The sequence below is a fragment of the Rattus norvegicus genome, chromosome 6, assembly GCF_021556685.1.
Source record: "Rattus norvegicus strain SHRSP/BbbUtx chromosome 6, alternate assembly SHRSP_T2T, whole genome shotgun sequence".
Classification (NCBI taxonomy): domain Eukaryota; kingdom Metazoa; phylum Chordata; class Mammalia; order Rodentia; family Muridae; genus Rattus; species Rattus norvegicus.
The window spans coordinates 58,878,893-58,897,111 of record NC_141539.1 but is presented as its reverse complement, the minus strand read 5'-3'; the positions used below and the strand labels follow the sequence as shown (position 1 = coordinate 58,897,111).

Genomic DNA, 18,219 nt, shown 5'->3' with positions numbered 1-18,219 from the left:
TCATGGCTTTGGAACTCAAAGCCTGCCTGTCTCACAAGAGATTTGCCCTAATGAGGAACATAGGAGGCCTGCTCTAACAAGAGACACAGGAGGTTCTTCCTAACTAGAGACAGCACTGCCTGCCTCCCAGGAGGCCTGCTCCAGACTGGGACACACAGGTCAGTTAATACCAGAGATAACCAGGTGATGAGAGGCAAGGACAAGAACATAGGCAACAGAAGTCAATGAAATTCACCACCATCAAAACCTACTTCTCCAACCACAGCAAGCTCTGGATACCCTAACACACCTGAAAAGCAAGATTCTGCTATAAAATCCTATCTTATCAAGATGATAGAGGCCTGTAAGGAGCATATAAACAATTCCCTTAAAGAAATGCAGGAAAACACAGGCAAACGGGTAGAAGCCCTTAAGGAGGAAACAAATCAACCCCGTAAAGAAATACAGGAAAATACAATCAGGCAAGTGAAGGAATTGAGCAAAACGATCCAAAATATAAAAAATCGAAATAGAAACAATGAAGTAAACACAAAGGGAGGCAACCCTGGAGATGGGCATTTTAGAGAATCTCAGGCATAGAAGATAGTATAGAAGATACTGACACATTGATCAAAGAAAATACAAAGTGTAAGAAACTCCTAACCCCACATATCCAGGAAATTCAGGATACAATGAAAAGATCAAAGCTAAGAATAATAGGAATAGAAGAGGGTAAAAATTCTCAATTCAAAGGGCCAGAAAACATGAACAAAATCATAGACGAAAACATCCCTAACCTAAAGAAAGAGATGGCCATAATGGTACAAGAAGTCTATAGAAGACCAAATAGATTGGGCCAGAAAAGAAAATCCTCTTGTCACATAACAATCAAAACACACTAAATGCACAGAATAAGGAAAGAATATTAAAAGCTGTAAGGGGAAAAGGCCAAGTAACATATAAATTAGACAGACCTATCAGAATTACACCAGACTTCTTAACAGAGTCTCTAAAAATCAGAAGATCCTGGATAGATGTCATGCAGACCCCACACAACACAAATGTCAGCTCAGGATACTATACTCAGCAAAACTCTCAATCACCATAGATGGAGAAACCAAGATATTCCATGACAAAACCAAATTTAAACAGTATGTTTCTACTAATCCAGTTCTATAGAGGATAGTGGAAGGAAAACTCTAACACAAGAAGGGTAACTAAACCCATGAAAATACAAGAAATTAATATCTCACAGCAAACCCAAATGAAGAGAATCTCTCTCTCTCTCTCTCTCTCTCTCTCTCTCTCTCTCTCTCTCACACACACACACACACACACACACACACACACACACACAAACACACACACACACAACATATAGCAACAAAAATAACAGGAACTAACAATAATCTGTATTTAATATCTCTCAACATCAATGAACTCAATTCCCCAATAAAAACACAGACTTACAGACTGGATATGTAAACAGGATTCAACATTTTGCTACATACAAGAAACACACCTTAGTGACAGACGGACACTAACTCAGAGTAAAGTGCTGGAAAAAAGTTTTCTAAGAAAATAGTCCCAAGAAACAAGCTGGAGACACCATTCTAATATTCAACCAAAAGTTATCAAAAGAGATGGGCAAGGACACTTCATATTCATCAAAAGTAAAATTCACCAAGAGGAAGTCTCAATTTTGAACATCTATGGCTCAAATGCAAGGGTACCCAGATTCATAAAAGAAACTTTACTAAAGCTCGAACATACATTGAACCTCACACAATAATACTGGGATATTTCAACACCCCACTCTCACCAATGGGTAGGTCGTAAAAAACAGAAACTAAACAGAAACACAGTGGAACTAACAGAAATTGTGAACCAAATGGATTTAACAAACATCTACAGAACATTTCACCTCAAAAGAAGAGAATATACCTTCTTCTCAGCACCTCATGGAACCTTCTCCAAAATTGACCATACAATTGGACACAAAAAAGCCTCTACAGGTACAAGAAGATTGAAATAATTCCATATATTCTATCAGATCACCACAAACTAAGGCTGCACTTCAATAACAACAAAAACAAAAAACCCCACAAACTCATGGAAACCGAACTATTTTCTGCTCAATGATAACTTGGTCATGGAAAAAAATAGAGAAAGAAATAAAAGACTTCATAGAATCCAATGAAAATGAAGACACAGCATACCCAAATTTATGGGACAAAATGAAAGCAAATATTAAGAAAATTCATAGTTCAAAGTAACTTCATAAAGAAATTGATAAGATCCCATACTAGCAACTTGACAGCACACCCAAAAGCTCTAGAACACAAAGAAGCAAAGACACCCAAGAGGAGGAGAAGGCAGGAAATAGTAAAACTCAGGGCCAAAATCAACCAAATAGAAACAAAGAGAATGATACAAAGAATCAACAAAACCAAAAGTTGGTTGTTGAGAAAATCCACAAGATAGATAAACCCCTAGCCAAACTAACTAAAGGACACAGAAGCAGTATACAAATTAACAAAATCAGAAAAGAAAAGGGAGACATAACAACAGAAACTTAGGACATTTTTAAAAAATAATCATCACATCTTACTACAAAAGCCTATACTCAACAAAACTGGAAAATCTAGGTGGAATATATGATTTTCTAGACAGATACCAGGTACCAAAGTTAGATCAAGATCAGGTAAACTATTTAATCAATTCCATAACTCCTAAAGAAATAGAAGCAGTCATTAAAAACATTCCAACCAAAAAAAGCCCAGGGCCAGATGGTTTTAGTGCAGAATTCTGCCAGACCTTCAAAGAAGACCTAATACCAATACTCTTCAAACGATTCCACAAAATAGAAACAGAAGGAACAACCTGATTCATTTTATGAAGCCACAGTTACTTTGATTCCTAAACCACACAAAGACCCAACAAAGAAGAGAACTTCAGACCAATTTCATTTATTCAAAATGCAAAAATATTCAATAAAATTCTCACAAATCAATTCCAAGAAGCCATCATTCACCATGTTGAAGTAGGCTTCATCCCATGGATGCAGGGATGGTTCAATATATGAAAATCCACTAACATAATACACTATATAAACAAAGTTAAGGGGAAAAGTCACATGATCACCTCATTAGCTGCTGAAAAAGCTGAACAACCTTTCATGTTGAAAGTCTTGGAGAAATAAGGAATTCGTGGTATATTCCTAAACATAGTGAAAGCAATATATAGCAAACCAATAGCCAACATCAAATTAAATGGAGAGAAACTAGAAGCAATCCCACTAAAATCAGGAACAAGACAAAACTGCCCACTCTCTTTCTATTTATTCAACATAGTACTGGAAGTTCCAGCTAGAACAATTAGACAACAAAAGGAGATCAAGGGGATACAAATTGCAAAGGAAGAAGTCAAAGTATCACTGTTTGAAGATACTATGATAGTATACATAAGCAACCCCCAAAATTCCACCAGACAACTCCTACAGCTGATAAACAAGTTCAGCAAAGTGGCAGGATATAAATTTAACTAAAACAAATCAGTAGCCTTCCTTTATACAAATGATAAACAAGCTGGGAAATAAATTAAGGAAGCATCACCATTCATAATAACCACAATAGTATAAAATATCTTGGTGCAACTCTCACCGAGTAAGTGAAAGCTCTGTATGACAAGAACTTCAAATCCCTGAACAAAGAGATTGAAGAATACCTCAGAAGTGTGAAAGATCTCCCATGCTCATGGGTTGGTAGATAAACATAATAGAAGTGGCCATCTTACCAAAAGAAATCTAGATTCAATGTAGTCCCCATCAAAATTCCAACACAATTCTCTCTTTTTTTAATTTTTTTCCATCTTTACTAAATTGGGTGTTTCTTATTTACATTTCAAATGTTATTCCCTTTCCAGGTTTCCATGCCAACATCCCCCTAACCCCTCACCCTCCCATTCTATATGGGTGTTCCTGTCCCAATCCTCCTCCCATTACCACCCTCCCCACAAGAATCCTGTTCACTGGGGGTCCAGTCTTGGCAGGACCAAGGGCTTCCCCTTCCACTGGTGCCCTTACTAGGCTGTTCATTGCTACCTATGCAGTTGGAGCCCAGGGTCAGTCCATGTACAGTCTTTGGGTAGTGGCTTAGTCCCTGGAAGCTCTGGTTGGTTGGCATTGTTGTTCATATGGGGTCTCCATATGACTTGATGGCTATGGAGGTGCTTTTAGCCAAAATGCCCAACACTGGGGAGAGAGAACTCGAAGAGCCCAACTCCAGTAGATAGAGCTGCAAGCGAAAGGGATAGGGTTACTAACCCACAGTCAAAATTTATGACCCAGACAGTTCCTATCTAAAAGAACTGAAGGAACAAAGATGGAGAAGAGACTGAAGGAAAGGGGTTCCAATGATGGGCCCAACTTGGGATCCAGCTCATGGTGGGGCACCAAGGCCTGACACTATTATTGATGCTATGATGTGCTTACAGATAGGAACCTGGCAAGGCTGTCCTCTTAGGAGGCTCCACTAGCAGCTGACTGAGAGAGACACAGATACTTACGTTCAACCATTAGACTGAAGTCGGGGACTCCTATGGTTGGATTAAGGAAAAGACTGAAGAAGGTGAAGGGGAGAGTGACCACATAGGAAGACCAGCAGTCTCAACTAACGCAGGCCCCAGGGAGCTCCCAGAGACTGAGCTACCAACCAGGAGCATACGTGGGTCGGTTGAAGGCCCCTGGCATGAATATAGCAGAAGTCTGCCTGGTCAGGCCTTTGTGGGAGAAGATGCGTGTAATCCTTGAGAGACTTGAGGCCCCAGGGTATGCTCTCTCTCTCTCTCTCTCTCTCTCTCTCTCTCTCTCTCTCTCTGTGTGTGTGTGTGTGTGTGTGTGTGTGTGTGTGTGTGTGTGTGCACCCTCACAGAGGAAAGGGGAAAGAGGAATGGGATGAGGAATTGTGGGAATTGGGGCAATGGCTGGAGTGTAAATAAATAAAATAATTTAAAAATTTCTCTCTTAATATCCTTTTGACCCATTTGACACATAAAAGTGTGTGTGTGTGTGTGTGTGTGTGTGTGAGCTGTATGTGATATGTGCATGTGGTACATACACATGAGTGCTATGTGTTGTGTGTGCATGCACTGCATGCACACGAGTGTGTAGTTGTAAACATCTGTGTAGTTCCTGAAGAGGGCAAAGTGGAATATCATTGTTCATCTCCATAAACGCTCTTCTTCATTTTCTTGAGAGAGTGTCTCTCACAGAGCTGGATGTAAGCTACTTCATCTAGGCTGGCTGCCCAGTGAGCTCCTGGAAGTCACCTGTTTCCACAAAGTCTCATGGATTTCAGACTGGCCTTCAGCTTACTGTATTGCTGGGATATCCTTGAACTCATGATCCTCTTGCACCTACTTCCAGAGTCCTGGGAGTATAGGTGTGCACCATCACACCCATCTTATGTGACAAGGGGAATTGAACTCAGGGCTTTTGGCTCACTCTGCTAGAACTCTACTAACTTGATCTATTTAACAGACTAATTTTTAGTTTTTAACCATCCTAGAATTTGCAGATTGAATCTTCCCGTCTCTGGGCAGATACCTTCAGCGCTCTGAGGCTGGAATTTGTCCATGTGTTGTTTCTTACGTTCATATTTAGAAATGAAATTTGTCTGTAATACTTATTCAGTTCCGAGTGTGGTTAGCTCCATTTCCATTTAATTTCCTCTGTTTCCACTTTAATCTGAGGGTTGGAAATGAATATTCTTCAGACGTATGAAAAATTCTCCAGGAGATTTTGCAATCTTTAAGGATAAAACTTATGCTACATTTGATCATTGATCAGTGCCTGGCACATACTGGAGGATGGCCAACTAGTACTCAGCTGATTAAGTAGGAATAGGAGTGTAAAATAAAGATCCCCACAGTGTCTTGCTCACCAGACCTGCTGGAGGACTGTTCCTGTAAATTGCTGTCCTAAGCTTGCACAGTGCTTGGTGAGTGGCACCACCCCATATTCATACAACTTATATTTAAAGCTTGCCTGCGTAATAAAGAAATCCAAGCAGAGGGATTTAGAACGTTTACAAACAAAGAATTCCATTTGTTACGGTTTGAACGGGAAATGTTCCCTACAGGCTTGTTTGTTTGAACAACTGTTCTCACTGTGTTGGTGGCACAGTTTTGTAGGGTTGTGGAACTTTTAGAAGGTGGAGAGAGTGGTGGCTGGTGGGCAGCCCTCATAGGATGTACCTGACCCTGGCCCCATTCTCTGCTGACTGTCAGTGTGGTAGAACTTTTTGCCTTGCCTTCTTTACAACGATGGATTCTATGTCCAAGTGCTGACTCAAGATCAATCCTCCCTCCTTAAGTAGTTTCTGTCAGGTATCTGGGTACGGTAATGAGAAGAGAAGCATTGGGATAGCAACTGTGACTTCACCTAACCTCCAATCACAGCACAAGAACTGTGGCATTCTTTCAGATGCTAACATAACTCTTTCTGTCTTTTCTGCGAGGCGTGAGAGATGAGATGTGGAGAGTAACTGAGAGGGATTTTACCTTTTGTGAGCATGAAAGAGACCTTCTTCGTAAGTTTGCACCCAGGTGATGTCATCTCCCCACCCTGAAGAAGAGATAAATTCTTGTGTTATTCCAGGACTTATAGGTCCCTGACTGATGAGCAGATATCAATCTACAGACCTGTAATAACTCCAAAGCTGTTCAGTGACAGACACTGTAAAGGATAGTAAGTTATGTCTGGATTCAAAGAAGTGGCACCCTATCAGATTGTATGTTAGAGCGTTTGGGAGTTCAATCAAAGCTCAAGACCAACCTTGAACCTGTTCAGCACTGGTCAGGGCTGGATAATTGATGGACGGTGGCTGAGAAGACGTCTCTGGCCATGCAAAAGCTCTAGTTTTCAGAACGTACATGAAATGATCCTTAGCATACTTCCAAAGCACTGCCACGAACCATTTTGAATCTTGAGCGTCAAAGGATGCTGACTGCTCCTATGCAGGGCATGTTTGAGCAACAGAGTTTCAAATTCCACTTTCGAGTTTTTGCTTGAAAAATGTTTAAGGAGAATTTCATGTTTGAAACACACACACACACACACACACACACACACACACACACACACACACACACACACAGAGTATTCTGGAGACATCCAAGGAGTGAGATACAGGGAGAGAGAAAGCTGTGACTACAGAGAGAATCGTTAGCCTTAGAAGGGAGTAATTGTGAATGCATGCTAGAGATTAAAACATGAAGCTCTCAAGGAGTAGGATGTACAGGGCATCCAGGAATATTGTGGGGTGTTTAGGATTAATAATGAACCCAGATATAAATGAGAAAGACTGACATGAATTAACTGGGGGCTAATTAGACTCAGGTTTTCCTCTGTGTTAAAATAACAGCTTGCGGCATCTACCCTTGATACCACAGACATGTAACAACAGAAGTGAAAAGTAGAACTGTGAACTAAGATACAAATGATTCTGTGTTTCTTTTTGTTTCATTTATTTGTTAGTTGATACAACTTTGAGATATTATTCACATATTATTCTATTCACTCATAGAAAGTCTACATTCTTTGTGGCAAATTCAGGGAGCTACATGGTCAACACTAGAGTCCACTTTAAAACATTTTTACCACCTCAAAGCCAGCTCTTGTTTAAAAAAAAACTAATTACATTTATTTATCCATTTATTTATGTGTGTGACGAGGGGGCATAATGTGCTTCAGTACTAATGTGGAGGTCAGAGGACAACTTGAACGTGTAGGTTCTCTACATAAAGTAAAGGATTCTGGGAATTGAATTCAGGTCATCAGGCTTGGCTCTAAGCACTTTACCTGTCATCCACTATTTATTTTCTAGATCTTTCCCAGCTCTAAGAAACACTTAATCTAGTACGTACCTCTCTAGTTTGCATATACTGGACATTTCATGTAAGTGGACTAGTGTCCACATTTGCACTATGTGATTTTTTATTAGATATTTTATTTATTTATTTATATTTCAAATGTTATCCCCTTTCCTGGTTTCCCCTTTGGAAACCCCCATCCCATCCCTCCTCCCCCTGCTTCTATGGGGGTGCTCCCTCTCACCCACCCATTCTCACCTTACCACCCTGGTATTCCTCAAACAATGGATCATCAAGCCTTCAGAGGACCAAGGGCCTCTCTTACCATTGATGCCAGATAAGGCCATCCTCTGCTACATATGCTGCTGGGGCCTTGGGTCCCTCCTTGTGTACTCTTTGGTTGGTAGCTTAGTCCCTGGGAGCGCTGTTGGGGTCTGGTTGGTTGATATTGTTGTTCTTCCTATGGGGTTGTAAACCCCTTCAGTTCCTTCAGTCTTTTCCCTAACTCCTCCTTCTGGATCCCCATTCTCAGTCTAATAGTTGGCACAAGCATCCACTTCCGTATTTGTCTGGCTCTGGCAGAGGTCTGAGTAGACAGCTATATCAGGTTCCTGTCAGCAAGCACTTCTTGACATCTGCGATAATGTCTGGGTTTGGTGTCTGTATATGGGATGAATCCCCAGGTTTGGCTGTCTCTGGATGACCTTCCCTTCAGTCTCTGCTCCATACTTTGTTCTTATATTTCCTTTGATCTTTGTGATTGAATTATTCACTTATCGTATTTTCAAAGTTCACGCTCTATCACGTTAGTAGTTAATGACTTTTCTATGGCTTAATACTATTCCATTGCATAGCAGCAGGCTTAGGCAGTGAGAGAAGTCAGTACCAGTATAATGGGGTATTGCTGTGACAGACCTGACCATTTTTTGGGAGGAGGATTGTGCAAGGACTTTAGAACTTTGGGTTAGAAAAGCCAATGCTGTTCTGTAGGAGTTGGAAAATAAGAACGTTGAGAGCAATGCAGACAACGGAGACTTGGCTTGTGGAATTTCAGAGGGAAGCAGCAACTTCTTGCCTCCAAGTTCCTGCCCTGTTTGAGTTCCTGTCCTGACTTCCTTCTATAATGGACAGCACTGTGGAAATGTGAGCCGAATAAGCCCTTTCCTAAGTTTCTTTGGTGTTCCTTCATAGCAATAATAACCCTAACTGTGACAACCACTCTTTATATACTCATCGCTTGATGGAGATTAGGGTTGCTTTAACATTTTGACTTTGATTAATAATATTTATATGAACATAAAAGAACAAGTTTGTGAATGTGTATGCATTTTCATTTGTTTGGGGCATATAGAAAGAAATGGAATTGCTAATTTAAATGGTAACTGTATTTAACTTTCTATTTCATCGAGACAGGCGCTCTGTAGGTAGCATTTTCTATTCCTGAGCCAGGGTGGCCTCAAACTCACAAGTGCTGGGATTAACGGTGAGAGCCACTACACCTGGAACACACTTTCACTTTCTGAGGAGTTGGTTAAATTGTTCTACAAAGTCACTGTGCCAATTTATAATACAGTAAAAATAATAGATATATTTGTTCTAGGTCAGTATCTTAACATTGGAAGCCATCTTTGTGGTTTTGGTGCCTCACTGTAGCTGGAGTCTTCTCTGGAATGATCCTGAAAGATGATCTGATGTTGCTTTTGTCCATTTCACATTAACTTACTGTAGAAGTACGACAGCAGCCCCTTGATTACTTTTCTTTCTTTGCTTGTATTTATTTTAGATTTTATTTTTATATTTATCTTATACTTTAGATTTATGTTTTTATTGTTTTTGCATATGGGTGTTTTGCTTGCATGTATGTATGTGTATCACATGTATGCCTTGTGCTCATGGAAGTCAGCATTAGATTCCATGGAACTGGAGTTCCAGAGAGTTGTAAACTGCCATGTGGGTGCTGAGATGGGAACCCAGGTTTGCCTAGAAGAGCAGCCAGTGCTCTTAAGTGCTGGCCATCTCTCCAGCTCCCCTTATCTGTTGTAAACGTCACTCAAATACTAGAGATTTATTAATGGGAACATTCCAGATCTCTTTTTCCTGCTCAACCTAGTTCCACCGACATTAAAGGATCATCATCTGTTCTGATCTTATCCACTAGTCTCTGAGAATACAGAGAAAACAATTATATAACTTCTGAACTAGATAGAGCTCTGCAGGGAGCATACTGTATATCATAACTGTTTGCATGAAGTCTAGGTCATAATCACAATGGGGTGAATGTGACAGAATTTAAATTCTCTTCCTTGTCTAGATCCGTGGCTGTTGTTTTGTCTCTAGATTTGGTTATGCTTTTTGGTTTTCTATGGATGACTTTATTCATTCACCAGATATACATTTTTTAAATATCTGCTGTACGTTAGGCACTTGCACTGGCTTCTGGGCAGTTGTTTAGTTTTGTAGACCATGTTGAACTTGAACTCACAAAGTTGAGTACAGGGAGGCACTTTAGGCAAGCACCATCACACCCAGATACAGTTCTTACACGAAAAGGATGCTAGGAAGTGTTTTGGTTACAAAACATTTGTGCATGTGTATTTTTTATAACTACCTATTTCCTTTCCTCACTAATCTGTTTTCTTCCAAGTGGTCCCTGTCCTTAGCTGGTACTGTTCTTTGCTTTAAAGGTCCGCACTGGGCACACTGTACCCTGACTCTTTCCACCCACTCCTGCCTTTCATCCTCACTTTCACCGCCATTCCAAACACAGAAATAGACAGTAACAGGGTCAGCAAATACAAGCCAGCCCTCAGCACAGTGACTTGACTCAGCGTTAGTGATCTTTTTCTCCATTAAAGCAGTATCTTAATAACTGTCGTAGTAGAACCAAGTTATTAAAGGTAAGCCATGCATATTCTAATTTGTTTTCATAAAGTTTGCCAGAAAAGGGCCCAGAAAGATGGCAGGTAAAGGCTCCTACTACCAAAACCGATGACTTGAGTTTGATCCCTGGAACCCAAATTGGAGGAGAGAACGGAGTTTGGCAAGTTCAGCAAATTGTCTCTGACCTCAGCACATAAATAAATACATGTAGTAAAACTTGGCTTCAGAGTTTTAGATCAACATCTGAATGGACTCACAGGGTACTGATGTCTTTACATCAGCAATTAGTAGTTTGGCCCTGGGTGGTTTAAAGTTACTAAGCTATTTATTTTATAACTATTGTGCTCGTTTGGAGAGCGATGTGAAAAAGTATATCCAGGGAAGTAGTTTTGCCCTTTATCTATTTTTCAGTATGCATTGCCTTTCTAGGTGTATAGGTTGTGATTGCTAAGCTAAAGTTTAATTAATTCACTTAGGCAAACATTATGGGCACAGCTGGTGGACTATGTACATGAGGACATGAACGGTTTGGAAGCCAGTCTGCGTTAGCATTTTAGATCCCTGCAGTGTGTTGCATTGTTCACTCTGCTCAGAGTACCACATCAAAGCATGGCCAAACACTATGTGGTTATCCCGCTTATTTCAATTTATCATGTTGGGGCAAATAATTCTCAGCATTTACTGTTTCCCTGAAAACATAAAAAGAATTCTGAGAACTGTTTCCTCATCATCTTTTTGGACACAAAGTATTTTTTTCCCCTTAGGTCAGAGTAAAACTATAAGTGTGTGTGTGTGTGTGTGTGTGTGTGTGTGTGTGTGTGTGTGTGTGTTTGTGTGTGTGTGTGTGTTTACCTAAAGCCAAAGCCAATGTCAAATGTCTAAAGTCAGTGCAACTGTTTATCGGAGTCCTAAGAAAGACTTAGCTATCCAAAGTTATCAGGAGGTGAGAGAAAGCATGATTTTCTGGGTATAGCCCTCTATAAAATTATAATAATTATTTTCTTGCCTTAAATAGGGGCCTGGGAATTTAAGCAATCTTTGCAGAATCTTAAATTGCTCTTAGGACAACATTATGGCATAGAAGAACCATTTCTTTTCTAAGATTCTTATGATCAAAGCTATACTCGTCAAGCCAGTTCTTTACAACATCTACAAAAGACACATTAAAGAATTTTTATTAAGCCATTTTTATTAAGCCAGGCAGAGTGGTTAAGAGACAGAGGCAGCCCCATATCTATGAGATTGAGGCTAGCCTGGTGTATATAACGAGTTCCAAGCCAGCCAAGGCTACATGGAGAGACCCTGTTTCAAAAACAAAACAAAAAACCCAAACCCCAAAATGTCATTATTCCTTTGAAATTCGATTATTTACTATCTAAAAATCAATCATCCCCTTTAGAATAGTTTGTTGTAAAGTCATACATAACAAATATCTAGGCATTTCTGCTTATAATCAAACTATAGATGTATACAGCAAATGTATTGAGGACAGTTGAAGGACTGAGTGTAGAAACGACAGAGATTACAGTACCTCTTGAGAGTGTCTGAGGAGGTCTCTTTTCCTTCTTGATAGCAATGGCAAGGTTGGAAGAAACTGTGATCAGCAAAAGGCAGAGGGCCAGAGCCGAGTGTAGCATGTCTTCTAGAGAGTCACTCAGAGGCAGCTAAAAGATAATTTTCGGAAGCTGGTCATTTTTCACAGCCGTTATCCAAAGGTATTTGGACAAACCAGAACCTGACAGTTTCATTTTTCAGTTTTATATTAGATAATCTCAGGGTGATCATTTAAAAACCATTTTAGTAAATATTAAGGTTGTGAAGGTTCTGGAAATCCTGACGCAGAGTGACAATGAGAGCAGGTGGAGGGTACCCAGCTGTTCCTGAGGTCACTGTGCTGTGCATAGCTCTACCGTGAAACTCAAACCCTGTCCTGTTGGTTATCATTTTCAAACTTTATGATGCAAAGCAAGATTGACTCTTAGCATCAAGATTCTTTGACTTTTCGTCTCTCAGGGCCTAACAGCTGGGACAACATCTTTAACTGTAGAGTAGCATGAGATTAGACATGAAAACAATTCTTCAGCTACAAATAAGAAGCAAAATAGACTACGGGCAAGCCTTGTTTTTCAGTGCTCTGTAGGCACATGGCTCCAACAGTCGCATAGCCTTCCACTTAAAACTCTTCTCTTTAAAAAGGCCAAGCATTATAGGCTACCGAGATGACACATAGGGACAGCAGAGTAGAAAGCAGTGCACATATATCCTCCGTGCTTGTTCAAAAATTCTTAAAACATTTTTGACTGCAGATTTGTATCATTTGACAGTGAATTCCACCATCGTAATGAAATTTCCTAGCCCAAATGCAATCAACAATTGCTTACTGATTCTGCTGGACTGTGGCTATATTTAACTCCATTAAGAATTGTGGAAAATGGAAAGATTCACAAGACACAATAATTTGGTCCTAAGAAAACAACAGGTGACTGTGAGTGTTGATGCAAAATAGCATCTGAGATCTCGTAGGGCAACAGCTCAGTGGAGGTTTATAGGCCCTGGTTTCTCTAGATACTTCTTTATTTGTCTTGTTCCACTATGTTCTCAGTGATGTCTCTCCTGTCTCATTTCTGAATCAATGATATTTGCCATTCCTGGTTAGTCTTATTGATTACTTCCATCGATAATTGCCAGCAGAACCACTTATTGTCTTCTTTGTATGCAGGGTCTAAAAACATGTTAAACAGTAACCATGTCTGATAACACTATCAGTTTCAGTTCTTATAGCTCATTAAGTCATAAAACATTTCAGAATGTCATTCTCGGACCTGGACAATGAAAAGAAAGCAATGGACAAGGAACAGGACAGCCTGGGCTAACAAGGCCAACTTGGGAGGGTCAGCTTCAGTCAGGATGCAAGTTGCAGTAGTGATGTTGAAAAATTACCTACAAGAAAGTCCTATCAGAGAGGGCTTATATCCAAAATATACAAAGAGACAAATAACCCTATTAAAAATGGGGTTCAGAGCTAAACAAAGAATTCACAGCTGAGGAATGCCGAATGGCTGAGAAACACCTAAAGAAATGTTCAACATCTTTAGTCATAAGGGAAATGCAAATCAAAACAACCCTGAGATTTCACCTCACCCCAGTCAGAATGGCTAAGATCAAAAACTCAGGCAACAGCAGAATCTGGCGAGTATGTGGAGAAAGATGGACACTCCTCCATTGTTGGTGGGATTGCAGACTGGTACAACCATTCTGGAAATCAGTCTGGAGGTTCCTCAGAAAATTGGACATTGCATTACCTGAGGACCCAGCTATACCTCTCTTGGGCATATACCCAAAAGATGCCCAACATATAACAAAGACACGTGCTCCACTATGTTCATAGCAGCCTTATTTATAATAGCCAGAAGCTGGAAAGAACCCAGATGCCCTTCAACAGAGGAATGGATACAGAAAATGTGGTACATCTACACAATGGAATGTTACTCAGCTATCAAAAGCAATGACTTTATGAAATTCGTAGGCAAATGGTTGGATCTGGAAAATATCATCCTGAGTGAGGTAACCCAATCACAGAAAAACACACATGGTATGCACTCATTGATAAGTGGCTATTAGCCCAAATGCTTGAATTACCCTAGATACACAGAACACATGAAACTCAAGAAGGATGACCAAAATGTGAATGCTTCACTCCTTCTTTAAAAGGGGAACAAGAATACCCTTGGCAAGGAATAGGGAGGCAAAGTTCAGAACAGAGACTGAACGAATACCCATTCAGAGCCTGCCCCACATGTGGCCCATACATATACAGCCACCCAATAAGACAAGATTGATGAAGCAAAGAAGTGCAGGCTGACAGGAGCCGGATGTAGATCTCTCCTGAGAGACACAGCCAGAATATGGCAAATACATAGGCGAATGCCAGCAGTAAACCACTGAACTGAGAATGGGACCCCCGTTGAAGGAATCAGAGAAAGAACTGGAAGAGCTTGAAGGGGCTCGAGACCCCATATGTACAACAATGCCAAGCAACCAGAGCTTCCAGGGACTAAGCCACTACCTAAAGACTATACATGGACTGACCCTGGACTCTGACCTCATAGGTAGCAATGAATATCCTAGTAAGAGCACCAGTGGAAGGGGAAGCCCTGGGTCCTGCTAAGACTGACCCCCAGTGAACTAGATTGTTGGGGGGAGGGCAGTAATGGGGGAAGGATGGGGAGGGGAACACCCATATAGAAGAGAAGGGGGAGGGGTTAGAGGGATGTTGGCCTGGAAACTGGGAAAGGGAATAACAACCAAAATATAAATAAGAAATACCCAAGTTAATAAAGATGAAAAAAATCCTATCAGCTTCTGGAAGGTCTATAACTGAACTATAGGCAGAAAATAATAATAATAATAATAATAATAATAATAATAATAATAATAATAATAATAAAAAATCCCAGAGATCTTCTCTTCATCTTCCTTGAGAAGGTCCAAAAATACTTCAGATTCTTTTATAATCTTTGAAGAAAAGTTAGGGAAAGTTAATCTGGAGAAAATATTTGGAAAATTCTTGATGTTAGAACCAGAGATGAACAGATAAAAATCTACATCAAGAAAAGGGAGAGGGTGTGTAACTTCAATATTCGTGTTATTTTAGGTCAAGTTCACAGTTGAGGATGAACCTTATAATCTCTAATTTCTAGCATCTATGCATTTATTACATAACTATGTACTATTGTCAAGCACATTTTTATATTCAATTAAGAAACTTTTGTTAGATGTTGCAAAAATTGTACTGACTGTATTCAAAACAATATAGCTTGTCTACGGTTGTTCGGGACTCAGTGACGCTTCCCTTGGTCTGAGTGTGTCTCGTTGAGAACCCTTAAGTTCCAGATGTAGGGGACAGGCATTGGGAAGAACTTGTTCTTAGGTTACTTGTTCTTAGGTTCTTAGGTTAGGTTCTTTTAAGAAGCACCAACCCTGCCGTCTACCAGGAGGCTTTAACAGCATTGGCCAATTAGCACTCTCTAACTCTAGGCTTGTACTTTTGAAAAGGAATTTAACATAAACCACTTACTTTAATATTGCAATCTTCTGTATTTTAAAATAAAACTTTAGGGGCGAGAGAGATGGCTCAGTAGTTAAGAGTACTGACTGCTCTTCTAAAAGACCTGGGTTCAGTTCCCAATGCCCACATGGCAAATCACACCTGTCAGTTCCAGGGGGATCCGACATCCACACACAGTCATACATGCAGGCAAAACACCAGCGCACATGAAATAAATTAAAGAAATAAAAAAAAAACAAGTAAAGCCTTAAAAATACAAGGAAGCATTGTTGTTAGCGCCTGATTTTTTTTAAAACGAGATCATTATCAAATAAGTTTAACTTACTCTATTATTAATAGGAATTGAGAGTTAAACCATGAAGCCAGCCCAGGAAGCCAAGTCAGTAGCAGCAACGGAATATAGCATTATTTCACATCTCACGCTTCTAAGAGTCTTACTTTTAAATAGAAAAAAAATTAATTGTTTCAATAGAGCAGAGGTTGAAAGACTGAACAGTGAGTAGTCTGGAAGTTTTGCCTGCTTACCTGAGCGGCCCAGCGATCTTGTTAGAAATGTACTTTGAGTGTCACTCGTTACAAAGGGGTGTGGATTTATAGACACACACCTGACCTACAACTTCACCTGCATGGCAACAAGAGCGCTCTCACCTGTGTGCTCACAAACAGAGGCTTGTCCAAAGAACTTGGCTTCTTTCCAGTTCTCAGGCTTTGGAGGAGAACGTGCTCCTCGCTCTAAATTAGGATCACATGTCTTTATAAATGACACTAAAGACTTCTTTATGCTTTTCTCTCTCTACCTTTCACTTTCCAAGGTAAGTGGACATTTGGCTAGGTTTCAGCACTGCAAGAAAAAGGAAAGAAAATGGCGGGGGGTGGGGGGAGGAAGGGGGCAGGGGATGAATGTAGAAACCGTGTGTACTCCATTGTTCCCAATGGGAGTTCAGCAAGCTTTGTGGATTACACACAAAGAAAGTAGAAATTCTTCAGGGTGACTCAGATTGCAGGAATATAATAAAGAGCTAAAGAGATCAGAGTTTCTGTCTTTCCTTCCTTCTTTTTCGCTCAAAGAGAGAGAGATGCTTTAAATTTTTTAAAAATATTTTGATAACCAAATAATGATTTGGTTATTTTCTGCAGTCCTTCTTGTTTGTTTTAGATATTGTTATATACTGTGAATTTATCTCATTTAGTTCTAGAGAATAACTGTGTCTCACTGATTTGCAGTGAAATTCCTCAAAGTTGAACAATGGGATCTACAGGGTGTGAGCAGATGGGCTCCCCGATACCATCTGTCCCTCCAGCCTCTAGTATGATGACACAGTCCGTTTTCTAACACTTGCCAACTGGAGACATCAAGTCTTAGAAGTTTCTTCTAGAATATTTAGGTTAGATGTTTCTAGCTCAGTTCAAACTCCATGAGGATGTCCTGGAATGGGGAGCTAGAGGGACGGAAACAGGGGGAATGTGGAGCAAGGGATGGAGGGAGAGACTAATGGGAGAGATCACTGGAACTAAGGGCCATTTTGAGAGCAATGTGGAAACCCAGGGCAGCAGAAACTCCCTGGAATCTATGAGAGCGACCCTAGTGAAGAATCCTGGTAATGGGGATACAGATCCTGAACTGGCCATCTTCTATAACTGGCAAGTCTTCTAGAGGTAGGCGACATCAATCCAGAGACAAAACCTTTGGTCTTCAGTTTTGTCCTTCTTGCAAGATGAGCTGTGCTGGGTGATGGTGGCGCAGAACTTGTGGGAGTGACTACCAATGACTGATCCAACTTAAAGTCCACACCAGGAAAGGGATCTCAACCCTGATACTGCCTGGAGGACTAGGAACCAAAGGTCAGATTGCCCAGCAACCTAGGATAGAACCAAACATCACTGAGGAAAAAGTCAATGAAATGAATTCTAATGATATTCTGTTGTACTCATAGATTGATCCCTAGCCAAATTGTCTTCAGAGAGGCGCCATACAACATCTGATGGGAACAGAAGCAGAGATTCTAGGCAAACACTAGACAGAACTCAGGGACTCCTCCTCCTCCTGCTAGAAGAGGGGGGAGAAAGATTGTAGGATCCAGAGGGGTTGAAGACACCAAAAGAACAAGCGACACAAATCAACTAAGCAGGTGTCACAGAGAGTGAAGAGACAATCAGAGACCCTATGTGGGTCTGAGCTCATTCCTTACATGTATGCAATGATTGTGTAACTTGGGCTTACTGTGGGAATTCTAAGAGTGGGAATGGATGTATCTCTTATGCTTTTGCCTGCTCTTGGGACCCCCTTTTCTCCTACTGGATTGCCTTGTCCAGCCTTGATATGAGTGTTTGTGTTTAGTCTTATTGACTTGTTATAGGCTATGTTTGGTTGACATCCCTGAGAGGCCTGCTCTTTTCTAAAGGAAAATGGAGGAAGAGTG

General features: G+C 40.4%; 1 protein-coding gene across 8 annotated transcripts in view; it reads right to left on the bottom strand.

Annotated features, from left to right (window-relative positions):
• The window catches only part of Agr3 (anterior gradient 3, protein disulphide isomerase family member), a 35,849-nt gene extending 19,416 nt beyond the window's left edge, over nt 1-16,433 (bottom strand). For 2 of the 8 annotated variants that reach the window (XR_015621751.1, XM_087552627.1), the window contains exons 1-3: nt 16,325-16,433; nt 12,263-12,395; nt 6,541-6,604 (exon numbers count right to left, since the gene is read on the bottom strand). Coding sequence is in view for 3 of the 8 variants with exons in the window: in XM_087552627.1 (XP_087408753.1) it covers nt 6,541-6,604; nt 12,263-12,368 (170 nt within the window). In the remaining 5 variants the exon portion in view is untranslated. Of the gene's footprint in view, nt 1-6,540; nt 6,605-12,262; nt 12,396-16,124 lie in introns of all 8 variants that reach the window. The other 6 variants (NM_001106724.1, XM_087552631.1, XM_087552632.1 and 3 more) reach the window with 6 other exon arrangements.
• Between the last annotated feature and the right edge of the window lie 1,786 nt (nt 16,434-18,219).